Source organism: Lethenteron reissneri, chromosome 4 (genome assembly GCF_015708825.2).
Source record: "Lethenteron reissneri isolate LAM-NWPU_2019-01 chromosome 4, ASM1570882v1, whole genome shotgun sequence".
Classification (NCBI taxonomy): Eukaryota; Metazoa; Chordata; class Hyperoartia; order Petromyzontiformes; family Petromyzontidae; genus Lethenteron; species Lethenteron reissneri.
In genome coordinates this window covers 9,924,033-9,951,466 of record NC_083782.1, presented here as the reverse complement: position 1 = coordinate 9,951,466, position 27,434 = coordinate 9,924,033, and the positions used below count along the sequence as shown (strand labels likewise).

General features: G+C 45.9%; 2 protein-coding genes across 4 annotated transcripts in view; one reads left to right on the top strand and one right to left on the bottom strand.

Moving 5' to 3' along the window:
* The window catches only part of LOC133350415 (nuclear factor 1 A-type-like), a 103,258-nt gene extending 88,193 nt beyond the window's left edge, over positions 1-15,065 (top strand). For 2 of the 3 annotated variants that reach the window (XM_061564769.1, XM_061564754.1), the window contains one exon: positions 1,597-15,065. In XM_061564769.1, the coding sequence (XP_061420753.1) occupies positions 1,597-1,617 (21 nt within the window). In that variant the 3' untranslated portion in view covers positions 1,618-15,065. The remainder of the gene's footprint in view (positions 1-1,596) is intronic. The other variant, XM_061564763.1, reaches the window with a different exon arrangement.
* A 504-nt stretch (positions 15,066-15,569) lies between these two features.
* CLPP (caseinolytic mitochondrial matrix peptidase proteolytic subunit) lies at positions 15,570-27,110 on the bottom strand. Its single transcript, XM_061564744.1, has 7 exons — positions 26,953-27,110; positions 25,927-26,028; positions 24,394-24,465; positions 23,077-23,173; positions 19,656-19,843; positions 19,051-19,156; positions 15,570-18,431 (listed from the first exon to the last, which is right to left on the bottom strand). The coding sequence occupies exons 1-7, from the start codon at positions 26,980-26,982 to the stop codon at positions 18,280-18,282; spliced, it is 747 nt and encodes a 248-aa protein (XP_061420728.1). The 5' UTR covers positions 26,983-27,110; the 3' UTR covers positions 15,570-18,279.
* Positions 27,111-27,434: the final 324 nt, after the last annotated feature.

Here is a 27,434-nt window from a genome sequence, read left to right as displayed (position 1 = left end):
TTCATAGCATATCAATTATATCCATCCATATTATTTGAGGGCACTGGTGTTGTGTTAAATAGTTGGCAATTGAATTCGACTTTAAATAAAATGGATGTTTATACATTTGTATACCCTGAGTAAGTAGGATGAGGTTTTTTTTAAATAACCTATACTATTTTAAATAAAAAGCGAATTCGAAACCCCAGAATGTGTCACGATAGTTTTTTCCAACCTTTTTGGCTAAATATTGAAATGCATTTGTCATCATTTGCCCGAGGTAGCCTCACGGAGCAGAGCGTCCTCTCAGATTTGCGGGGCTTCTCCGAGCAATACACTTTACTCGCGCGAGCGGAACGACATTTCTGAACGGAGGTGGCCAAACGTCCCAAGCGGGTAAAGGTGCATGCCACTTCTGGCAGAAAGGCTTCCACTAGAACAAGCTCTCGAGCACCTCTCGAGGGTATTTGGTCTACTACTCCATAGTCAGACGTCTTGGAAGAGAGTGGGAGCACCCACACTTTACCCCACCACACGCGGCCAGCCTTATAGACGGTGTGTGTACGTTGAACTTATTTTTTTACTTCTTTCGCACCGTACGTAACCAATCGTGCTAATCAGAGGTGCGGATATACCACTGAGTATAAATAGACGATCACTCAAAAATGCTCTAGAGGCGTCAGACAACCATAGCTGCCACTGCTATCCTGTGGCCTGAAATAAAAAATATAGCTATAGATGACCGACGTATGAACTTATTATGTATTTTGATTATAGTGCACTGCTATTGTTAATCCGGCTGTTATGGATTGACTTATGCAGCTAGCGAAGGATGCGAGGCTTAGTGATGTGTGTTGTGTGTGTCGCTATTGTAAACTTTTAATCACATTTGTTGGGAAAACTGTTACGTTGTTTATATAGCATTGTTTTAATAAGTAAGGGGCTTGGTTTGGCCCAATTTTTTTTTATTTAGTATAGATTTATACTTAAAATTTTTATCTGTATTGTATTATGATTGTTATTGGGATAAAACATCGAAATGGAATTTGTTGCACTTTTTGTACGCAGCATGAACGGGTTGTGCTTTTTCTGTAGAAATGTTATTGTTTACGTATGTGATGTTTATATTTGTGTACAATGAATTTTAGGTGTATCTTGTAAATGTATTGTTTGTTGCGGTTGAACCCAAATCAAGAGCCGAATGGCTCACAGGGTAAATCCTAATAAATGAAACTGAAACTGAGATAACCAATTATATTGCTGCGTGGACAGACAATTGGGTGCCCTTTTACACCTCTGGGTGGACAGAGGCACGGAGAGAATTTTAGGGACGTGATTCTTTGTTTCAACGACCGTGCCGGCAAATGTAATCTTGGGATTGTAAGTCCAGTGTTGTTGTATGGTTGTCCCATGGAAACAGCTCTCCACTATAGGAGAACATCTCTAGCTCATAACCAGCAATGAAACATATGTGGTGCACTTGCCCTCACTCCATCTCAGGCCTTCTTGGCTGAAGGCTTGAATGGCTCATAATAAATTGCGGCGACGACGACGACGTGTAAATGTTTGGAGTAATGTTTTGTCAATGTTTATCTCTTCCTCCCTCTCCCGCTGCAGCAGTCTTGGTATTTAGGTTGAAGCCTTCATCATTTTCCTGTTACGAAGTCACGCAACTGCAAGTCGCCACTCACCCCCCAGACTTTGCGTTCGACTCGCAAAAGCGGTAAACGTGAGCTGGGCGTAGTTTTTTTTTCATTTGAAAATTTTATTTTTGTTATTTTAAATGTAACGTTCTTCCAGTCGGAGCGTTGGAATGGAGAACTGACCATCAAATAAGAACTGAGATCGACCGAGCTCTGTAACGGAGGTTTGGGTGTCGTACAGATCGTCAAGATTGTCCCGAGAGTGTGCCCGCAATAGGTTGTTGGTGGCAGCCAGTGTTTCGCGAGAGAATTTGCTGACCACCCCCTCCCTCGCCCCCCCCCCCACCAAGTGAGTGAAAGAACGGCCTCTCAATGTCTCCATGGGCAGTCGCGGGGGGGGGGCGGGGAGGCATCGTTCTGCAGAGCTGGCAGATTCGACGAGAGGATGAAGGAGAGACAAAGGTGGTGGTAGTGACAGAGAGGTCTGGTTTGTTGAATTTTCTTTTTTACTATACGTATAAGTGCGAGTTTGTAGAATTACCTTAGGATTTACGGTGGGAATTTTTTTTTAAATCGATTTTATTTTGAATGACCAGAAATTAGATCAAATTGTGTTATTTTTTTGTTCCGCATTCGCACACACGTTCACGCACGCGCGCACACACATAAACAAACGCACGAAACACCTAGTGCTTTCCATTGCACTTAACAAGTGTCCACACTTGCATGCACCTAGGAAATGGTAAAAGCTCAACAATTGTCAGAATTGTCCAATTACTATCATTATTCTCTTGAGCCTTTTTTATATCTCGCAGCACTCACACTTGTACGAACGAGCATGAGAGCCTTTTATTAGCATGAGTTGTCAACGTGGCGTACAGGTAGCAGGTGTTAAAGGTAGAGTTTTAACAAAAAAGATTCGCAAAAAAACACGTTAGCCGACAAAATTATTTACTCTAACTCGCTGCGGAGCATTACAAAATGTAATACTGTACTACGTCAGAATTCCTCTGAGAATATACAGACTCTTCACGCATGCAATTCAGTGAATCGGGTCAAGTTGATGGGTCGCATAAGCATGGGAGTCTTGATTCTCCGATTATAGCGGGAGCCGTGGTTATATACACGAGATACACCCCATTTCTGGGCAATATCCTGTCGTAGGCAGTACGCAGGCGTGTTCGCAATGGGCTGTCTCTGCAGAGTGCAAGTGTTCGTCTCATTTGCGAGGCTTTTCTCTCTCGGCACTCTGGACTTTTCTTACACACGTACAAAGATACTTTGCTTCGATATCCGAATAACAAGACAGCTCCGCAAAATTTGCCTTTGAGACTCGAGCACTCTGGAATTCAAATATTTCAAAATTTTCAATCTTCGTTTGCGATTTGTGCATCAGCCCGATTGCGAAAATACGCAGCCGCAAGTCAAGTCTGTTGGCAGAATATACTGCTAATATTCAAAGGATCTATAAACGGTCGATGTAATGACCAGTTGCTGATTGGATGAACACATTTACTCGTATTTGATTGGTCGACTGCCGCGTGCTTTTACTACGCGATTGGTCCGTTGTTTTTCGTTTCTGGTTGGTTGGTCCCAGCTAGCTCGGCTTCAGTTTTTGCTGCCCTTTTGCGTGGGGCTGTCACGTGCCGATTGGCTGAATCTTCGCCGCTGCTGCTGCTGCTGATTGGCTATCTCGCTCGTTGATAATGTGATCCGTGTTTGTGACCTTGGCTCCGCTAAAAATTATACACGAAATTGTTGCCTCCGATGCAACGGCACTATAGCGACCTTCTCATAATTATAGTGGCAGCAGTTTCATAGAAATGATCTTCGGAGACAAGTGCAATGAGGTTTAGCGTTATATTATGGTTATTATCATTCATGAAAAAAGGTTCATAAAAATAACTCGTGATAACATAACAACAAGCGAATGGTATACATTGAAATGTGGCCTGTTCATAGGTGGCAGAAAAAGTAGCAGGTTAAAAATGAAAACTATATATTTGTAAGTAGCGCGAAAAAAGTAATAATTTTTTAGCGCCAAAAGTGTTCAACAGTCCAAAAGCCCCTGGACTCTAAAACGGAGGTTTATTTATGATATAAAACAAATGTCATGGACATGGAGCTAAATATTGGTGAATTGATTTTCAAACAGAAATATAAAATTGTGAATTCTTCCCTCTAATGTAAAACACTATGCGCTCAGACCATTGTAACACCATGCTATAGAACGTGTATGTATATACGGTGCGTAGTGTGCGTGTCATTCTCACGGGGCAGTACATAATTGTGCACAAGAATACACTACAAGCAGTATAACAATAGCACTTATTAAGTATGATCTGAAAGTTTTAAACAAAAAAAATATATATACACAGTATAACTCTTTTTTTTTTAAACTATATTTAGCAACAGGTCTGTTTACATGTTGTGGAAATTTAAAAAAGAAAAGTGTAATGGGTAAAAATTACAACTTTTTCACGGTTTAATTCTGTTGCCCTGCATATGATTGAACCTAAATGCACTAATTTCTAATGCATATGTTATGGATGGGAAAACATTGCAGCTATGGATGGGAGTAGTGGATTGTCGCAGGTTCTGGTGTGACTCGCAGCTTAATTAAGTCAGTGTTTTGTCGTTAATGGGGCGACACGCTCCCAGTGTTGGCGTGATGGTAAGAGAGAGAGAGAGATTAGTGGTGCCAGTGGGGCGAATGGGACTCTGGCTGTTTTGTTGGCTGCTTCCAAGTGCTTTTATCTACGTAAAAATACCCCCCCCCCCCCCCCCCCCATTTGCAAAAAATGTTCCGTTCCACTCTTAAAAACACTGAGCACCCGCAGTGCAGGAACGTACCACTTATTTCGGTGTCTCTGCACAGGTGTGTTCGTGTGTGTGACACACGGGGGGCGGATGTTCGAAAAGTTTTGAGAATGGGATGTTGAAAAGCTGCAACGACTGAGTGTGGGTTAATGTGTGTACGTGTGTTGAACTTCTTTCGCGCCGTACGTAACCAAACCGTGCTAATCGGCGGTGTCCACTCGTGGGAAGTCTAGAGAGTCCCTCTAGAGGATATTTGGCCTACTCTTCCACACTTACATGAACAATATGCAAATGTGAGACATCCAAAGTGACGACAACATCCGGCTGGGTCAGAGCACTTCACTTAAAATGAGAAGGTTGAGAATTTAAATACCGGTCAGGTTTCGGTTCGGCCCATTGGCCTTCTGGGGTCAATACAATTCGTACCATATTGCATTGTGGGTGTATGTTGACAGCAGAGGGCAGTGCAACAAAATCCACTGCTTTTTAATGTACCATGCTCCACTCTCTGTGCTCTTAATGTTCAGCAAGCCGCAGCGTGGTGAAGTACGGTTAAGCAACCTCCACGACCCATGGCCATTCTGTGGACATACTGGTCCTCTCCATGGGAAGGTGGAATTTTCACCATTAACAGAAGACCACCCCGTTGCTTGTTTGAGGTGGGAGACACCTGTACTTGAGACTGAGGCAAACATCAGTTTCTGTGAAGCTCTTCCCACATCCCGATCTCAAATGGCTTTCCCTGCCCCCTAATACTGTAATCACGCAGCGCATGACTGCGCGCGCACACACGTGCCGTATGTGCGCACATTTACAGCCGTAGTATGCACACGTGTGCACGCGTAAACCGGGCTCTTAAAATCGGGGTTCACGTGTGCTGATTTCGCAGGGATTCGCAGATTCAAAAGTGCGTTCTTTGAGGTTGCTGGCGATTACGGACCGTTGACAACCCGACGTAAACTGATCCCATCTTGAAACTGAACAATTTCTTACCCCATTGTCCAACCGGCCATGCTCCGGGGTCGGCGACTTGCAGCTCTGAAGCCGCGTGCGGTGCCTCTTGTAAGGACTCCAGTGCGGCTCTTGAAATTCGAAAAGAATGGCTCTTCTTGTTACTTTGGTGCTGACCCCTGGCCATGTTGAACCACGTTGTTTTTCCACTGCAGAAGTCGAGCCGTGCCACTGACGTCACGCGCAATGAACGCGATGTTAGCCCCGTCTCCCGGCCCCGCTTGGCCCCAAGCCAGATTCAGATGTCTCGTGAGGCCAGGCTTCCGCAGTTTGGAAAAACCACACATACCGTGACGGCCCTGCGGTGGCTCAGCTCGGATGTTCCAGTGGAACAAGGGTATTAGGTGCCGCTATGAATCGGTTGAATTCGCTTTGGAGAATTTAGTAAAAGTAACAAATGTACGGCTCAGGCATGAATCGAAAATGAGACCGAGCGTGAGCGTACCGATGCCTTGCTCCCATGTCCAAAAAAACCTCTCACGTGGACATATAGTTTTCATCTTACTCGATACCCGAGATTGATTGAGCAGCTGAAGCTCTTGGCTGAGGGCTCAAGTCACAACTGGAAGGATGCGAGTTTACGTGTCAGGAGTGGGTCAACTGAAGCCCATCATCCCTACGGGGGTTGATGGGAACGAACACGAATTTGTCGGTTGTTAACAGTGGTTGTATCATGGATAGACTGGTCCTCGGCATCAGAATGTGGAATTTCCACCTCGAGTTCATTGATATCAACAGAGATGAGTACTGCCCAGTGTGCATTGAAATACGAATACCCTTTAACCCTTTATTATAACTGCAAATTAAATCCTAATGTTTTTAATATAATCACTTGTAACTCTATCTGATAATGCTAACCATTAATTATGGAACACATTGGGATGAAGATCGTCACCCACAATAACGAGTGGGTGACCTATTCCAATCTCCACATCTCTCAAGTGCGAAAGTGCGATCGTGAAAGAGTTTGTAACTACTTCCAGTCTACGTCGGGTTGCTGCACATGGAATCACCGTGCAGTTACGTTGCACGCCCTGACCCTGACCGTGACCCCGACGTGAACCCAGTTCAACCCCTGTGCCCACCTCCGTGGAGCTGCCCGTCTGCTCTGAACAAAGAGGCCTTGCACTGTGGTTAGCGGAGTTGTCATCGTCAAAATGTGTCCGAGAGTTCAAATCCCGATTGACTTTTGGCGGTTGTTGTTTGTGGCAGTGTCCTGTGGCCAGGCTTACCCTTTAACTTTTTTAAAAATCTCCTTCTGTAATTCGCTCACACGTTTTGCCTGGCAACCTGGCAGTGATGTAACAAAAATTCGGTTCAATGCAAATCGTTCGTCCTTTATCTAACCAGCTGGAAGCTCTTTGAGATGCATTGTGTCCATTGGGACCTGCAAAGGGAAATCTGGGGAGGAAATCTCGTGATTAATATGGACGGAACAATTCTGCCCATTCCACACTACAGTTTGATGACTTGTCAAGATTTGGGGTCACGATTCTCTTCACAAATGGGGTGTTTTTTTCTTTTGCTCGCCATTGTGGTGCCTGCAGATTCTATAGTTCTATAAAAACGAGTGGCATACATGAATCACAAACAATTGATCCTCACATGCACGATTCAACGCATGCATTGTGAGCGTAAAACATAATTTTAATTACCTAATAGTTTTTCATTTGAGAAAGCTCTATTAAGTTTAATTTTAACAGTAATTTGGACGACGGTAACAATAATTTCTACCGCGCAATGACTGTATGAATATCAGAAATCACAGGATCTTTAACACCTGCTTTACAGCAGACAGAAATGCTTTGTTAACTCCGAAGTGAAATAAGCTGGCCAGTTTTAACGTGAATAGAACCCTGAAGTCTGCGCAAATTGGCCCTATCAGCATGAATGTTAATGATCGTTTCCCTCGACTGCGACTGCGGTGTATTATTTCCTGGGCACGTTAGTCTCTCCCATTCGCAAAACTGCCAATGAAAGAGATTGGCCAAACATTTCTTAATCCTCGTGAAAGGGAGTCTTGAGACTCGGCAAGCCTTTCCTGGGTAGATAAAGGACTTATTATAGCATTTCTTTTTTTTTTGCCTCGTACAACGTTTGGCCAAAACGCCTGCTAATCCCAATGAGCCTTTACTGTGACAGATGTGTAAAATGTGCCTTCAAGCCAACAGCAATAATGAGTAAGTTTTTCGCGGTTGTGCTCTATAGCTCTCCGATGTGTGTTTTGGGTTGGTCCGCACGCGTCAATGGGCACGACGTTCGCCGATTCGGTCCCTGAAGAGGCTGCTAGCACGCGGAGCGAAGCGTCTGACATCAAATGCCGAAACGGCACGTGGCGTGACCTTGAAAAGCACTTCTGAGAGCAATGAGTCATCATTCTTCCGTAGCCCGTTAATAAAGTCACGAATTCGTTCACAACTCATTCAGTTCTTCAAAGCTCTGCATCGCCAAGCGGTGTGGATTTTTTTTGTTTTTTGTTATTTTGCTTTTTAAAAAGAGCAACTTTGACTTGTAAAAGAATTTTTTTTTATTTACAAAAAATCAAACTTAGCGTGTTTGTCTCACCGTTATTACTGTTGTTATGCTTAATGTTCAAATCTGACACGCACCAAGGCAGCTTTATATTGAGCCTCCTTATACTGTATATTCAGGTCTAATATATTCAGTTGAAAAGACCTTTGTCAGTAAATGTAGCTTATCTTTTGTGGCCTTAGCTTAATGCTTCTATGCGATTTGACAAGAGCAAAGTAAAAAGAGGATAGAGAGACACCACTGTGAATTGTGGGCTGTGCGTGTGTGTGTATCTCTTTGGCAAACCATCGCGACCATCATCATTATGCAGTGACGGTCTCACATCGTCTCGTGAAGAAGAAGAACTCTTTCTTTATTTTCCATTGCAAACGGTCGGTTTTTTCTTTTTTGCGACAGAAATTGTTTTTGGCGCCTTAATACTTAACGCTGGGAAGTAACGCAAATTGTATTGACGTTCAGCACGAGTAAACCATAACAAGCCGGCGATTCTTAACAGCGGCTCGTCGAATTGTCGTCTTGCGTCAGTACTCTTTGTGCCTTGGTCAGCGAGCTAATCTAATATGCAAAAACTATACGGGTATAATGGATCCCTCGCTAATGTACGGTTTGAGGTTTACAGCGCTGTTGCTTTGTTAAAGAGAAGAAAGCTCGCGGTGTAAGTCTCGCGCGATCCACGCTCGCTCACGCATGATGCCCCCCCGCTTCCCCGGTGATGCACCCCAACAGCGCCAGTGGTTTGTGGGGGGCTATCGCTCCTCCGTACCGCTTGCCCCTGGGTTCACGCTCAACCAGGTCGCACGTTCAAACCGCTCGCAAATTTCTTGTCGCAGGGACGGGCAGTCCAAAGAGGTTTTGAGAACGGGATATTGAACTTTTGCAAACGTATATAGTTTTTTTTTTTTCCAAAATGCTTACCAGTAACATCAGTGCGCTTTACTGTATTGTATGATGAGTACTTTAACATGGTGCTTATATGTGTTCATAACATGAGGTCAGTGTGATTGTTTTTATTTTATTTTAATATCTTCTTCTCAAAGTAGTTTTGACTGTCCGTTCATTTGTGCGTTTTGGCAGCGTTTTCCAAAAGCTGTGATGTGAAAAAATCGTAACGCAACGCGCAGAAGCTTCAACAGTTTATACAATTTAACACGGGCTTTCGCGACCAATATCATCCCTAATAGAGGTTTTTTTGGGTTAGATCGCGTAAATATATAAACGTGTCGTAAAAAGTTCACGTGACAACCCTTACTAGTTGGCTGTGCCGGTTGATGGTGGGTTTTAACGACACTTTTATATATTTACCTGAATCGAACCCCAAAAAAACTCTAATTTGGAAGATTATACAATTACCGTATCTTCAAAAATGTAAAACCCAGGTTTATTGCTTATTATTTATGAACCTTTCATCGCACCAACTTATGAAAGAAAAAAATAATTCAGCCAAATTTAGAGATAAAAGTACAGCTTGGCCCTAAGTGTGTTTTGGCCGCTTTAATTGGCAAATAAAACGTCTCACCTTTTGTTTGTTTTAAGATGTATCTCAAGTCAGGATGTTAAATCTGATAGGACAGAAGTAAGCGTTTAACTTTCCCAAATGCAATTAATACAAACATATTACTTTAACATTATATAATCGAATGGTAACTGCTATTGCTGGCTGATGCATGCTTATTGTCCAGCAACCTTTGAGGCAGGATCCGTGGATCATAGAAACGTGGAATTGTACGAGATGTCCAACTGAAGGGGAGAGCACGGTGATGTCTGTGTGAGACAGAGGTCGCAACCGGGTACCCGATACCCGTACCCTACCCGATACCCGGCTACCCGTACCCGGCCAGGTACGGCTACCCGTTTGCGACCCTGGTGCGGCCGGGTACGGGTAGGCCGTGAGTCACTGGTGAGTAACCGTTTGTCACTCATTTCGGGCAGGGTACGGGTAGGGAACGGGTACCCGTACCCGGCCAGGTACGGGTACCCATTTGCGACCCTGGTGCGGCCGGGTATGGGTAAGTAATCAAAACCCGATTGCGACCTCTGGTGTGAGACAGTACAGCAAGTGGGTGTCTGATAGACCATCTCTAAAGCAGAGTTGTGTGTTCTTCACGCTCCGTATGAACTTCTCTGACCACTGCAGTTTCCACCCATGCACAAACCATACTCAAAAAACTAATTGGCCAAATTTTTTTCAAACAGGACGCTGTTTAAAAAATAAAAAGTGTATCGAGGCGTGTAATCCAGTGGCATCATTTATGCAGGTAACCCTCACCGAATATCGATATGCTTTTTTGAGAAGAGACATGCATATGCATTGGGATGTTCGGCCGATTTTGTTTTAGTGGAGTGTGTTTTTAACGTGGAGGAAAAGGAGTGGCAAGAGAAGACACGCACGCCAGAAGTGTTCCTGAATCCACTTGCCGTACTGCCATCTCCTCGTTGCTTCACGACCATGCTGGTTTGAGGGCTCTCATAGATCTGCGTGGTCCATTAGAGCCGCTGCCTTCGAGGCGGATGCCACCACTCCTGCCTTTGTGAGAATATCCCTCGGTACGCCACGAATGCGTGCTTCGCGTGAGCAAGCTAAACTGGGTTTTACGTTGTAAATTGGCTCAGACGCGGCGTCATGCTGAGTGGAGCGTGTGTCCTGCTTGTGTTGAATCTAGCGCCTGACCCCTAACCCCCCCTGGCACGTGTTATGTGCACGGTCAAAGCAATACAATAATATTATCCGCAAGTGCGCTGTGAACAATATCTTTGCAAGTGTCTTAAATAAAAGAAGAAGAAAAAAACTAAATACGAAACAAAAAAAAGGAAAAAAATCCAACCGACAGCTGTATTCACCAAAGGACAAGATCAAACATGTATAAATCGCGCAGTGCCTGAGTATTTCATTTACACAGCCCTTGACACGCGTTTGTTAAACAACTGTCAACTCGTGTGTACAACTCGAATGCTTTGTTTTAACCACAATGTTTTGCAATGACACTGGAAGGTGGGCAGCTGTTGATGACGCTCTCGCGGTGGATTTATGTTGTTGTTGTTTTTTGTTTTGTTTGAATGTTTCACACTGGAGCGGCGGAGAGGCGTGAGTGGCACTCGGGATAGACGCGCTGTCCTTTGCGTGTTTTTCCTACTGGACGAGGTCTGTACGCCCGATGCAATCTTCCAACCGTGAGGACAGGGCTAGGGGGAGCCACGTAACCACTGAACCACTCACGTGCGCAGGACACCCATCTGTAGGGCGACAACGTGCTTCTCCATGGGGCAGTGCAGCAAGTAGGTAGCTAACCTATCCGTCTCACGTTGTGAGTTGACCTCCCCCTGGGTTCAAGTTCTCTTCTGCAGGCAGGGAATTGGCCAAACATCACAAGCCAGGGGCCTACTGAGAAATAGTTGTGGGACACGATGCAAATGTCCTCATGTACGCAAAGGGCATTTATCGTTTACACAAATCTATATTTGGAATATCAAGTTAATCCAACGGTTTAAAGTTGGTATTTTCGCAATGGGGTTGACAGACAATGGGCAAGTCATGTTGCTAATCCTTGTGGCAAGCAGTGTTTAGTCAACACTTCGTGTGAGAAATTAGAAGTTAATAAAACAGTGTACACCATTGTCTCCTGGAATGCAACGTATGCCTCCCTACCACACTGCAGGTCATAATGTTATTTTCATTAGCTTGTTTAAATGTGTACAAAAACAATACAGCTTGCAAGCACTCCCCGGTTTTAGGAAATGTGTTTTTTGTTACGATCCAGGCATCTCTCCCGGGTCTCTCCCGGGTCTCTTCCGGCACTGGGAGGCTTGGTGGCACCGCAAGAGAACACTTTCAAAGTTGGGGTGATCTGTGACGATCTAAACGATGAGTGTATCCTCGCTTTGCGAAGCAACGTGAGAATTGCCCCGTTTTGCATTTAAGCCACTTTTGCGAAATGTACCCTCCCCTTCATACAGCATGCACCCCAGACGCTGAGAGGGTCAGTGTTAGAAGGTCGCAGCTCTGAACATGGACATTGTGTGTTGTTTTAGTGACGTATTCAAACAAAATGTAAAACTATAATTTGTTTTCAAACTGTTTTTTCTTTTCTTTTTTTTTGCATACAAGTTTTACCATCGTGAACACAAAAAGCGATTGATGATGATGGCAATCGGTGTTTGCCATTGAGGTTCGGTATCTTCCTAATTCGCATGACGCGTGTAATTTGTAAGCTAACTGTATTGGCCCATTTTAATGCCGGGCCTCTTATGGCATGTGCTGCACTTTGCACACCTTAACAAATGGTAAAGCGTTCTTTTAGTTTCCTTTCAAAGGGCTGGCATATCGAGCGATGTGGCTCCTTTATAACGGCCTGATTGTGCAGGCCCCAATGATAATAACGGCGGAGGGATATTGGTCTCTCCCGCCTCTTCCATCCACGCCATAACACACATGAGTGTATATTTACGCAACAAAACATAATCCTGGTAACCAGGGCACCAAACTTTTGCAATTTGAAATGTCTGCGTGTTGGTATCACTGAGGGTTGTTCCGGTGTTGTGTCCAGTAAACATTTTATAATTGGAATAAGGGCATCAAGATAAAAATTGGCATTTAATTGATGTTTTTACTTGAGCTATTCGTATTATTTTTAATTCTCAATATCCTCTTACACAACTAGCTATGGGCCACTTTAAATGAAATATTCTCAACATGATTGGAGACGACTGAAGGTAACTCCAGAAGCACAGGAGTTCCAGTTTCACCTCCCACAGATGACATACCAGGTAGCTGTGCTGGCCATGCGGGTTGCAGGATGTATTTTTGGCTCATGACATGACTTCGATAGTGTGAAAAATTGGGATATAATTGGTAATTTAAATAGCAAAACGATAAAAATAAAATTCCTCAATGTTGGTTTAGCTTCAAGAACCTAAGCGTGCATTTTCCTGGCATTACAATGTGATCATCACTGCACCAGACAAAATATCTTACTTATGTTTGCACTTCACGTTTAATGGTGTTTCTTTTAGAATAAGAAAAATGTAGCACTTGCTTGTTGGGTCACATAATAATAAAAATAACAGCTATGCACCAAGACATCTGTCCGGCGTGGAAGAGTAGGCCAAAACACCCTCTCCAGGGGTGTTTCTCTTTGAGTTCCGTCGAGTGGAGACCCTTCCACCAGAACTGGCGAGCTAGCTATTGCAGGGCTGCACTTTTACCTCTTTTATGCACAATTTGATCTCGCGGACCCCAATTGCTTTGGCGCTGTCTTGTCAGCGGGGCCAAAGCTTCTACAGAAGCAGTCACCCATTTAACTTGTTTAGTTCAGGATCACACAAGCTTCATAGCAACACATTATCTCATTTTTGTTACACATCTTGTCTGTTAACTGGATAATGGAGAAAGCTGCATCATAGAGGGAACTACAGACACGACAATTCGGAGTCTGTCGAACCCCCACAACACCTCCCGGACCCAGCAGCGAGTGGCTGCCACGTTCTTTCACAGTTACAAAAGTCACTGGCAGGAAAGCACTTTTCTACGGAAGATTAAATGATGTGCACTGAGCAAATAATTTGAGCAGCAAGAACGTGTCCTTTAGGAGATCAAATAGTCGGGACATTGATGGGGTGACCATGTAGATCACAAAGTTTCAAGATCAGTCATTGCATTGTCTTGTCAGGCTACATCATTTTGCAATTGCCCGGTTACGTCTCAATGCAGGAAACATTCGAAAACAAGAGCGTGGCACTTAAAACACTTCAGGATTTCATATCTGTATAAAACATTTGTTTGTATCACCATGTTTGATCAAACAAAAATGCATGCATTGGCTTAACATTGTCGAACTTTTAACGACAATACAAAGTATCATGTGCGTTGCTCTAATAATAAACACATTTGTAGATGTAGCATCGGTATTCATTTGAGAAACTAATCAATCATTTTTGTTAAGTGGGTGTTTTGTTAAGTATATGATCACGAGCCTTATCAAAACCTAAATCATTGGCCCATTGAAGCTCAATTGAATCATGCAACTGGATACATCACTGGAACTAACCCTTTTTAAAAAAAATAAGAAATTAATTTCAGCGGCAGATATCAAATTGTCAAAACAATGAGCCGTGTTTATTTTAAATCTTTTGATAGTATTCGTCATGTGTATGGAATGTTGCGTGCAAGTTTGTGTGTCTCTTAATGCACTGCAAATGCAGATTCCGCGGCCCCGATGTTAAGCACTTAAGGCGAAAATGCTATTTTTGTCAATGTTGTTTTTACGAGTGGACCGTCATATCTAATATGAAGCCACTTTGGTGTTTCTCATCCCACGCGTCACAGACGCATCGTGGGCACGCGGCAGCGCGCGCTTTCAGCACATTTAGTGTGGCCTGGGTTGTCGGGCCCAAAATTTACAACGAATAAAATACATAGAAAGTACTATTAATGTGTGCGCTAATGTTTTTAATTATATTTTTTGCGCTAATATGTTTAATGCTGCAGTCCATTACGTGTATAATTAACATAAAATGATTATTTTTTGAGAATTAAAAGTTTAAGGTAATGGATTTTTTCCTGCCCAGCTTATTTGTTAAAATATTTTATTTTGCCGGTATTATTCGTATATACACGTGTTTGTCTTTGAAATATTGAAAAACATTGCCTAAAATGTCACCTTATGCTATCGAAAGTCAGTACCGTTGTTCGGTGCCACTAAGGCTATTTTAAACGCAAACATAACCGAGTAATTGCACATTCATTTTAGGTTATTTAATTTGGGCAGAAGTCAGTTCGCCGATATTGAGCCAATTTTTAATTAAATTTAAACATTACGTGGCACTGCAAAAAAAAATTCTTAATTGTAATTTCCACTTATATGACACGAGCAATCACACACTGGTTGATTTAAACATTTTCTGAATGTTGTATTCAATGTTTTGCTCTATTACCATTTTTATTCTCGATTATATTTTCACCTTGTATTCCTTACGTGTTTTTTTTTTCCTGCTGTACGTCGCATTTTTTTGCGTTGTATTTGGGAACATTGTTTGAGTTAAACTCTCTGTTTCTACAATTTGTGCAAATAAAAGGCACTATATTTCCATCGTGGCCGCACTCGTGTTTGCGAATGTGCTAGCGGAGATGTCCAGGTTGGGGAAGGGCCACAAGGGGGGGCGACCCCTCTCCCCCTGTTCGTTCGGAATCACGAGAATCCTCGCAGGGAAACTCCATTCCATGGCTGGTTCCGTCACCAGGATGAGTCGACCACGCTCTCGATGAACACGGACCTCGTTTGACTGATAAAGGCGCTTCAAGTGGGGTCACATCACCTCCGTGTCGTCAACCCTCCACCACCCAACACAGCCAATTAGTGCTCACCTATAAGAGTTATAAACACCAACTTTTTATGAATTGGAGGGTTTACGATCTGACCAAAACGTGTATCATAACCGGACTATGTCCCGCAAAAGCCTGCATGTTAAATTTGGAGAGAAACGACTTAAACGCGTTTTAAATCTCACTGGATTATGCAGTGTTGATTTGTTTTGCTGTACGTACAACATTGCTGTATCGTGCAGTATAAATTACAAATGCATTGTCCTGGATTGTCGTCATGTTTTATTGCTTGAAGAAGTGATTGTCAGCGTACTTACCAAAAGTTCTGAGTTCCATTTGCTACATTTTTCACATTTCATGATTTGTATACATATCGACCGACTAGCATGTTTATGTATCTGCACAATACCCACCTAATAATTGCTTGTGCGAGAACTCCTACACTTTGCCGATCCAAATGATCGAGTTATAAACTTGCATAGAGTTTTTGTGAGCCAAGTTGACAACAGAGCCACGCTGCTTATCCGCTTTACCATTTTACAATATCGCGGTGCGTGACAATTGATTCCTCTTTCAAAACCATACACTATATTACCACCAATCTATATTTGAAGTTTAATCTAGATTTGAAGTTTTTATTACCACCGAAGACGCGAGTTTCACACTGCTTGCTCCCACGCAGTTATTTATTACAACTCAATCTCAACGGGCTTTCCATTATCAAAATATCGCAAACAATCGGTTCAAGCCCACATTCTGGCCTGCACCACAGTAAACCATTGAGCTCCTGTACACAGACACACACTTACTATATACACATCACAAAGATTGTGTTGTTATATTGTTGTTGGCTGTGGAGCAAAGATGGGCCAAGTCAACCTCCAACCAAGATGTGAGCTTGCAGCCTTCTGACAAAAACCTTAAATCAAGGGTGGGGAACTAATTCCCTACCGATGACCGAATAGAATTACAGAATTTTCGTATTAAATACCTTTTGAGAACCACGCTCGCACTATACTAAATGTTGACCTTCTTTCGCACCATACGTAACCATCCGTGCTAATCAGAGGTGCATACACGTACACCTTGGCTTTATTCAATGACTTTAAAAAATAATCAACGATCGAACGCGTACACGAGCCAAGAACATTACCCTATAAGTGTGGCTAAGATCCCTGCAATTACCAAAAAACATAATTTCCATGTCGTTTAGAAGTAGCGGGTCTCATGTAGATGTGGGCCATGTGACATGAAGTCGCCAGCCACAATCGCGTTCCAGCACCCCGCCTTTCGCGATGCAATGATGCCAGGTGCTTCTTATCAGTGTGACGTTGTGATGTACTGTTGTGCAAGCAGTGTCGCGCAAAGCTGAAGTGGAATGGCGCAACGAAGTCTGCACGTTCTGCAAGAGGCGGCGTTCCGCGTAAAACTCTGCAAATATGTCACTCGTTTTTATCACGAGAGTTGCACATTACAGTGGATGTCCTCTAGACCCAACAGGCCACTCGAAACCAGGCAGGAGATCTCGGCAGAGAATTGTGGCCTTTTCGTCGAAAACCAAACATACAAGGGCATTGTAGATTTTTCTTTAAAACCATACACAATATCAAGTGTAATAACTTTGTAAAGCTAGATCAATCCAATTTTATTACGAATCATTAATATTTGCAATTAACCTTTTATTTAATGCCAATTCTTTGCCATGCCGACATGGTTAATCTCACGTGACCCCCATCCGACCATTGGGCCAGTGATTACATATTCGACATGAAACATTTAAACAATGATTTTGAACAAAAGCTGCACGTTACGGACGCAAACCGCAACCTTTATTCATGCAACGGTAAAACAACGCAACACGTGCAGCGTTGCAATTGCTTTGCTCACGCCGCTGCTGCCGGAAGAGCCTTCCACGTTGACCCAACGAGGCGAGAAGTGGGAGTCCCCACACGCGACATTCAGGGGCGCCGCGGTGGCTACGAGATGTTAACTCCCTCGCCTGGTGTACAGGAGGTCCTGGGCTCGATCCCGACCATGACGTCTGCTGCTGTATATTTGGAGTTTGCGTGTCTCCCCGTAGTCGCGTGGATTTTTCTCCGGGTCCTTCAGTTTTTCCCTCCACATTTGGAACCGCCACACGTTGAAAAGGATTTGGCTGCAATAAACTTCCACGTGATAAGCCACTTCGTTGAGCTATAGTGACAGCCAGGTGGCTTTGAAGAGCTGTATATCGCTCAGTCGGGCCTTACCTGGCAAAATAAGTTGAGTTATCCCAACGCAGGCGACCGGCTGATTGACTTAACCGAGGTGTAACTGTTTATTATATTAGCTGGTTGGACAGGGGTAGAGTGGGGGGAGGGATTTAAACAAAACTTTCTCAATTGTTTCAACTGCCACGCCGGAATATGGAATCGAACCGGTGACCTCTGAATTGCAGTGCATGTCCAGTGGTGTGGTCACTGTGTGGCAGCACTCTCAAACAATGCTGCGGGTTGCCACAACTCAGAATTCACGGCCCATTTTCAATCCGCTGCTGGATGTAGGCCTCCTGACGCGTGTCGGTCACGGAGGTTGTGTGACCATACTTCACCATGCTGGTCAGTGCGGGTTGGGATGCAACAACATGGCACAATTATTGCCACCAATAACTTCAGCTTTAAATCGCAGTCTTGTATGCTGCGTGACTTAGTGCTTACATTTTTAAAGAAAAGTATTGTATGCTAAGTTGGGTTGAATATTAATTAACTGAATAGTGAGGAGTTGTGACACTGCAGCAGTGGAGTTGTGACCCACTGCAGGGAGGCGTTGTGTGATACTACAGCGTGGAGTTGTGTGACACTGCAGGGAGGCGTTGTGACACTGCAGGGAGGCGTTGTGATACTACAGCGCAGCATTGCGACCCACTGCAGTGCTGATGCAGTGTAACGCAGCATCGCACGACGCTGCCCGTCAAGCGGCGTCGTGCCACACCACACTGGCTCAGGGCTCGGGTTTGTCGTCCGCGCCCTCCTTGCTGATGAGCTGGGGTTCGTCCTCGCCGTCGGGGGGAGGGTGCACCAGCACCTTGTCGATCAGACCAAACTCCTGCGCCTCGATGGGGCTCATGTAGCGGTCGCGCTCCATCACTTGCTCTGCGACCACGCGATGCCATTCGGTCAGAAACAACACCAAACAAAAGCAAAGGGGGTGATGAGATTGCTCGGCTTTGGCGCATTCGCCAATCGCTGCAGAGGTTCACGGTTCGAATTCAGCGACCGCCCCGATTTAACACCGCGGCTGCATGAACAGGAAATTTGCTACGCCCCGTGAGCTTCACTCGCACAGTGCACATTCAAGCTCCTGCGACGTCACCCGCAACTGTAGGATACCGGTCTGCTGTGGTGTCATTGTCCCAAATATGAAACGAATTAAACTGCAAATAATGAAATTGGAATATACAAAGCAACCATCGCCCCCTTCTGAATCAACTTGGAAGGGCAGGGGTCAACTGTGCAACCAAGGGGGAAGGCTTAATGGAGGCGACGACCTTGTTAAGAGGTGGCTGAAGGAAGTGTTGACCGTGCACCGAGAGGGAGACGTCCCGCCAAAAGGCGACGATGAGACGCTCGCAGCAGTCTTAGGAGGTTCAAACGCCGATCGAAAACAGTTTTGGAAATCTGGCCGAGGGAAGCAACGGCGAGGTGCGGCGGTCTCTCGGTGACCTCTGAGGTCAATCCAATCACGTGAGACGATGCGATCGGCCTCTCTCACCGAGCACGCCGATTGGCTGCCGCGTGTGCTTGGCGTAAATGCCGTTGATCTGCCGCTTGAGTTTCTGGATTTCTTCCGCCTGGATCGCGATGTCGGTGGCTTGGCCCTGGTGAGAACAAACGCGGCACCCGCCTCCATCAACGAGCAGAGCAGTTCGCGTGGCCAAGCAAGAGCGCATTCTACTGCTCGTAGCAGAGGTTTGTGGCTCAAGCCCAGCAGCCACCCTGGCTAATGCTGCGGGTGTATCAACCAAAACTCGTACGTCTCGCCTCGGCGTGTTACGTGTGTCTTGTGGCACGACGCGTCACGAGTCGTGAAATGTCACGCGTGGCACGCATTGAGGCTGGACGTGTCACGAGTCAAGGCATTGCACGCGTAGCGTGTGTTGGGGCTGCATGTGTCACGAGTCAAGGCATTACACACGTAGCGTGTGTTGAGGCTGGACGTGTCACGAGTCAAGGCATTACATGCGTAGCGTGTGTTGGGGCTGCATGTGTCACGAGTCAAGGCATTACACGCGTAGCGTGTGTTGGGGCTGCATGTGCCACGAGTCACGTAGCGTGTAGTGCCCCGTCCCGTGTGCTGTGCGCACTGCGACGACGTACATACGCGCCCCCGGAGGGCTGGTGGATCATGAGGCGCGAGTTGGGCAGCGAGTGGCGCATGCCGTGCGTTCCGGCCGCCAGCAGCAGGGAGCCCATGCTGGCCGCCTGGCCCACGCACCACGTGCTGATGGGGTTCAGGATGTATTGCATGGTGTCGTAGATTGCCAGGCCGGCCGTCACCATTCCCCCTGCGCGGCACAGGACAAGACGCCCATGTTGTCTGCGAGTCTCGTGATGCACGTGCGTCGACTGCCCGAGGGAGCGGTGGTGCAGTGGTTGGTGCGCTCCTCTACGAACCCGGGACGACCTCGGTTCAATTCTCGGCCGTGGCTAACATTGCCGGTGATTATCTGGAGAGGGCCTCACTTAGGTCAACTCATCCTTAAATTAGTACCAGGTGCGATGTGTAAATGCCAATTCCGAGCAGACGAAGGCAGGCGGGCATGGTTCTGGCCACACCATACCACCATCATATGCCATGCCGGTCTCTATAGCTGCTAACAATCTGAAGGACTACAGGGTAATCTTTACCATTACTTGTAAGCGCCTTCTTGAAAGCATTTCTCAAACGCGTATCTGCAAACACTGCCCATTAAATTGTCGATAAACGTTTACTTAATGTATAACGGCGCAAAACGGGTGTGTGCCAGCCTGTAGCACTGATACACACACACACGCTCGCCATCGCACTGAGATGTCATGTGATCAAATGTACACCATCGATCCGAGTTGCATTGGGCCAGCAAATGAAAATGCAAAGCAAAACGCTGCGTGCAGCCGCGACAGACTGCTGTGTCCGCAAACCTTAAGCCTCTTTGCAAAAGTGACTCGTCTTAATGGGCTCTCTCACCTTGCTAGCAAGTCAATGCGTGTACGTGATAGGCAACCCAAAACACAAAAGAGCTATTGCAGATATGCTCCGTCGTTTGTGACGGGCTGTTTGGTATGATTATAAAGCAATGTCAATGGATAAAAAAATAATGCAGTCACAATAACATGGTCGCCCTGGTGGCTAGGAGATGTTATCTCCCTCGCCTGGTATGCAGGAGGTCGTGGGTTCAATCCCAACCACGACGCCTGCTGCTGTATAGTTGGCGTTTGCACGTTCCCCCCTGTGGTCGGGTGAATTTTTCTCCGGGTCCCCCGGTTTTTCCACTTCACATTTACAATCAACACGCATTTAGAGTATGTGGCTGCTATACATTTCCACACAATAAGCCACTTCGTTGAGCTATCATTTGTGGCCAGGTCGTTTCTGAAAAAGGGCTACATTGCTCAGTGGGGCCTTACCTGGTAAAATGAGAAATAGTTTAGTTTTTAGTAAAAGTTTCACGTTGCAATAGCACGACGATGGCGCCCTCTCGTGTTATCGAGGCAGAATCACTGCCGGAGCGTTTCACCGGTGCCAGCCAGCCAACCATATTAAGTACGCGTGTCACAACGCATTGATCCATCGCTTAAAATGGATTTTGACATGAAAATACACGCATTAAATTGTCAGAATAAACATACGCAGCCACTTAAGACGGGATAAATTCACTACAATAGAGAAAAAAACATCGATTTTATTTTTACCGTGGCCCCAAAATTCCTGACAATTCGTGAAATTTGCGAGGAGGGTGAATGGTTGCGTGTGTTACGTTAAGCGAATTAAATTGTCCGCCACGAAAGTTCACACCCACGACGGTGATGCCGGTTTCATAAAGCGGCCTCGTGGGAGTTTCAGAGCCGGACTGGCAGGTTTCGGTCCTCCTCGCGCATGGCTGAACGTAAATAATACTGGTAGGAACCTCCTGGTTCCACCAGCCCACAGGGGATTATTGTGTCCGTCCGTCTGTTGTGCATCCAAAAATGGGAGGGGTAGGGCTGGGAGGGGTAGGGCTGGGTGGGGAGGGTGGGGAGGGGCTGGGTGAGGAGGGGAGGGTGTGGCTGGGTGGGGAGGGGCTGGGCGGGGAGGGTGGGGAGGGGCTGGGTGGGGAGGTTTGGGCTGGGTGGGGGGTGGGAGAGGTGGGGCTGGGTGGGGAGGGGCTGGTCACCCCGTGGTACCCTTATAAAACTCAACGTTTAACCTACTCACGCCGGCTTGTGCCCACCCTCACAGTCGGCCATATTTGCGGGATACACCACGCCGCCGTTGACCCTGGCCATTGACCGAGCAACCCAACGTTCCTACCAGCTCCCTCCGCAGGAGTGTGTTTATCTCAAAAGTAATTTTAGATATTTAGTTGCAGTTCTTTGAGCCAACTGGTGTGTCAGCAGTCGCTCACCGAACCCATCACCCATCAGATTATTTAATTGACAGGAGAAGACTGAGAATGCTGCAGTAACCTTGATAACAAAGTTAAATGGCACCGAAGTATGTACAAGACATTGTTTGTCCTGGGCTGTCCAACAAGAGCCTCAAGTATTTAACGTTGTGTAGGGCAGCCCAGGACACATAGCTAAAGTATATCTCTACAAGGGTTATTTAGAATATTCATTTAAGTGGTGTGGACCCTATGAGACCTGTGGGCTGTATTCGGCCTCAGACTTTCTTTCCAAAGGGTCTCTCATTTTCCTTTTATACGGTCCACAGCCAAACATCACCTACCACTTTTGACACGGCCCTCAAATAATATTTATTCATCACTCCAAGCATCTGAGCATCACTCATCGCGTACCAGGGGCCGAAAACTTCTGACCTGGCAACGCCGTTTCAATTTGTTTGCGTGCACTCGGCCACTTCTGTCACCGCAAGGGTCTCCTCATGCCCGGTCGACATGCGTGTTTTATCTTCTTGGTTCTTTCGGTAAAGTCACGTAGAAGGGAAGTAATAAAATAATAAAAATAAAACATTATTACTTCCCTTCTACGTGACTTTACCGAAAGAACCAAGAAGATGTATCCCTGCAGTCACGAAAGCTTTAAATCGAAAGAAATGCGTGTTGTTTTTCTTGCGTCGCTGCTGAACAACGGTAAGGTGTGCTGCTGCAATGTGCGGTCCCAAAAAAGTGATTTGAACGTCCCAATTTGGGTCCCCAGACAGGAAAGGGATCCACAGCGCGGCTTGAAGGGTTCACGGTCACCCGCCCCGCCCGACTTCTGAGGAGGTCCGCTTGGTGCGTGCCGGCTCCCCCTACCGTTCTGCCTTTATCCCTCATTGTCGCCTCTCGGTCTATAACCGCCGCTGCTCTTGCTCGTAGTCCCCACGTGTGTGGGGCAGCGAGCCCCATCTCCTCCCCGTCTACGCGCCCAGGAGTAGTGAGTACCGAGGCCGGGCACGAGTCCGCAGAGTTTTTATACCCCCCTCCCCACTCCCCCGCCTTGTTGCGGTCTGTACCTTGTACTGAGCTCTTGTTTGTTGCAAAAAAAAAACCCACAATGAAATGAAAGAGCGATCGCGGTCACCATCCACGCGCCCGTGCGTTTGTCCCGCGCGCACCTGGGCTGTTGATGTACATGTGGATGGGCTTCTTGTTGCTCTCCGACTGCAGGAAGAGGAGCTGGGCCACGACGAGGCTCGCCACCGTGTCGTCAATCTGGGGCCGCGCAGTCAACCCCCACCACCACCGCGCCGTCAGCGTACCGCGCCAAGAAAGCCGTGCCGCCAGGCCGGCAGCGTACATCGATGAGGTCTCTGGCCGAAGGCCAGCGCAAGGGCGGGCGCGGTGACACGGCCGAGCCGCTCGATTGCCGAAGTTCGCGGTTCAAACCTAGCGGCTGCCCTGGTTAATACTGAAGGTGTAAAGGTGCTATAGGAGTACCCGCGTGCGCACCCTGCCAATTGACTAACTGTACGTGTATTAACCAAAACACGCCATCTGTTTCTCATCGGACGTTAACGATCTCGTGACGTCATTTTAAAAGCGAGATTAGGTTGTGCGTGCAGGCGTCACGATCCAAATTATAATTACGAGCAAATTACTTAATTGGGTAAAAACCACGACGCAACATTGGCCCCTGCTGGCAGACTATAGTCGCCTGTGAAACATAGCAGCTTCAAGTTAGCCTTGCGCGATAATAACAAATGATTATTTTTCAATGAAAGTCAATTTGTCTCTGTCCTAATGAGCGATGTGGCGGTGATTATTTATCCCGGTGGTCTCAAGACTATGGTTGAACAACTCATTCCGGGAGTGCATTCCTCGATCAGACAACCAGTACTGACTGTCTACAAAGCGATCATTATTTTATCAACCGCAGATGGATAATGGACCGGTTGATACGCCCAGCCGAGATTTGAACTCGTAACTATTAAAACCAAACTAAAACAATTTTTTATTTTACCAGGTAAGGACCACTAAGCTGTATAGCTCATTTTTCAGAAGCGACCTGGCCACAAATAATAGCTCAACAAAGTGGCTAATCACGTGGAAATTCATACCAGCCAAATACTCTAAAGGCGTGCTGATTCTAAATGTGGAGGGGAAAACCCAGGAGGACCAGGAGAAAAATCCTCGCAACCATGGGGAGAGAGACCCGCCAACTCCAAATATACAGCAGGCGTCAGGGTTGGGATTGAAACCACGACCTCCTTCATTCCAGGGGAGGGCGTTAACATCTCGCCACCATGAAAATACTGCACGTCTTTAAATAAGAGCTTCATAGCTCATCGGATTCCGCGAGTCTAAATAAAGATTCTGATTCCGAGTCAAATTCTCTTAACAAAACACGTGAACTCAAATCGTAAAAAAGGTGATGCTTGACGTCCTGTGAGTAAAATGCTCTTTGTTTGTCCCGAGTGAAGGCGATTGCTCACCGGACCCATCACGCAGATGATTCTCTCCCTCAGCAAGCGTGAGTAGATGTCGTAAGCCCTCTCCCCACGTCCCTTCGAGGCGACAAACAAATCACAACATGCTTAGTACAGCAGATGACAGTGCCATCCACTTCCGGTTTGCGAGTCAATCTCTCCGGACCAGAGCGTCGCCCAGCCAGGCATTCAATTCCACTGTCACAGCTAAAACATGCTCGTACACGTACACCCCTTTTTATCGATACACTGTTAGATGAGGACCATACTTCGTGCTGGTTGGCAGGGTGGTACATTGGCAACACTTGGGCTCACAAGCAAGAAGGCCATGGGTTTCATTGCCCACTGTGCGGACTCTGTGTGTATGATCTCCCTTTGTTGTGTACGGCTATCCTGAAGGTTCTCCGGTGACTCGTATTGGCCGAACATACCAATGCTGAAAATGTGACCTTCAAATTACTCGATGTGAATACACAACAATGTCGCCCACAACTGCAAGAAATTGGCAGCACCCTCCTGAAAAAGTATTGATGCGAGGCGAGGCTTTCCTGGGTAAACACGCAAAAAAATGATACACATGGTACGTGTGTATGTTGAACTTCTTTCGCGCTGTAAGAAGCTAACCGTAATAATCGGAGATGCGGGGGAAGGACAATTAACTAAACACAAAAATCAGTTCTAAAGAAATTAGTTTTCAATCTAGATGATTTAAAATACATAGCTGGATGTAACTACCAGCGAAACGTCGTCCTCAAAAATTGTAAAGGTTGTGGTTTCACGCTTCAACACACCGGTGAGCTAAAGTAGTGAACTATTTGTCTTTTGTCAACGTGACACTTTTTTACTGATTGGCCGTGTCGGGTGGTGGAGGGTTACAACACATTTATAAATAACGCGATCTAAACCCAAAAACCTTTATCATGCACGACAATGGATGTTGCTGTATTGACCCTCCCCGTCCACAAAATAACGTTACAGCCGCCTATGACCGATTTTATGCGCGTCCATCGTTCATCCAAGCACCATCCACGGGCTCAACTTGCTGAGTGCCTGGGCTCTGATGAGATCGGGCACATTCTGGCTCACTTGGTGATCTGGTCCAACACCAATGGAGACTAGGCTCTAAGAAAAGCTGTCTCGGGTGTGGACCAATCAACTTCAAGGACAGTGCATATCATTATCATGATCAGAGTTGTTTCTTTTTGTTTGCATTTTGACTGCTTGTGTTGTGGTTATTGCAAACATGACCCCTTGTACAAAGGTGTCAGTTTTTGTACCAATTGAAAGGGTAAAAACCTATTACTATATTTTGCCACTGGTAAAGGAGGTCTCATAGTGTAAATATTATCGGAGTTGTTTCTTTTTTTTTTGCATTTTGACTGCTTGTGTTGTGGTTATTGCAAACATGACCCCTTGTACAAAGGTGTCAGTTTTTGTACCAGTTGAAAGGGTAAACACCTACTACTATACTTGGCCACCTGTTCACAGACCGATTGCTCACGAATGGGTGAATGTTCCCCGCACGCGCTGTGGTCTCACAGTCTGCTCGATGACGATGGGCACGAGTGGACTGCAGTGTCGTGCCGATAGTCGCAGGTCGCGATGTAAGGGGAGCAGTCCTCCCACAGCACGCACCAGACTCTGTGCGGAAAAACAACAACAACAACGCATTTAAAAACCAAGACTTCATCGCAACCAACGCAGACTCATCTTGCCATTTCTTTCTTTCTTCTGCCAGATTCCGCTGCTGTTACACAGCCGGCAGAACCTGGATTAAATGTTGGTGGATGCCCGGCACACACGCGTTTGATGATTTGTTTGAGAGTTTATTCCGATAGTTTATAAAATCTGGTGTGGTGGAGGTAGTGACCGTGTGGGGTGAGGATATAAACATCTCACAGACCAGAGCCCCCCGGCTGTTACTGTCACCATGTGAGGGCTAACCCTGGCAAGGGTGGCACAGGCGGGTTTCTTGCAATCGGGTTTAATTGTCTTTTGATATTAAACCCGATCATCTGAGATTGGGAAAAATCCGGTTTAGTTGGTTCTAATTGCGGCATCCGAGCGGAACTTCTCAGCGATGGGCTTCATCCATTCCAAGCTCAGGAACTCACTGGCAGCGCCCACGATTGTGGAGGAGGAGAAGCTCCTCGTGTTCATCAAGACCAACCTACGATAGCAGCACCGACGAGGAAGCAGCCTAAGCCTTGGATCAGAGTCTCGTATTCATCAAACCAGGGTTTAATTTTCCCCGAAATCGGGTTTAATTGTATTAAAGAAAAACCCCGATGCCAGCCGCTGGACAAATCGGGTTTTTTTCCACCCGTGAACTCTGGGCAGTTGCATAACAAGCAGCATCCCAGCAAAGTCCTCATCCCAGCGAGGTTCTCATCGCAGTGTCGTGGTCTTAGTTTGGCTACACGAGGAGGCGCGGAGGCAAGCGCCCATTCACCCGGCGTTTTAAACACTTTAACCTTCACACACATCAAGACAAACTCAGCGTGAATTTATCGCATACACATTGTAAGAAGAAACCAACAACAACAAACGCACGGGGAGACGAACCTGAACGCGCGAGAAAGCCTGGAAGCGCATGTTTGAATGAATTAAGAGCGGGCAAGAAGTGTCACGTCGCTTGATGTGTTCCCAAGTCTCTGCCTCTTCGCCACCAACAGCAACAGCACCAACACCTCCACTACCACATGTGGCAGCTGCTGCAGTGGGGCCACTGAGCTCAAGTCCGCCATCTTGGTAGGGGGAACTACTTTTACTCTTGGTAGATGGGGACTATATTCTATCTAGATTTGAAGCTTTCGTGACTGCAAGGATTCATAGTCTTAGGTTTTTTTCGGTAAAGTCACGTAGGAAAAAAATAAATAATAGGAAATTGAATTTTTTAATTACATTTTTATTATCAATAGAAATGTAATTGTATTATTTTTTTAATTTCTCTTTTTACCTAAGACTATATTCTTGGTTCTTTCGGTAAAGAAAGAACCAAGAGTATGGATTCTTGCAGTCACGAAAACTTCAAGTCTCGAAAGATG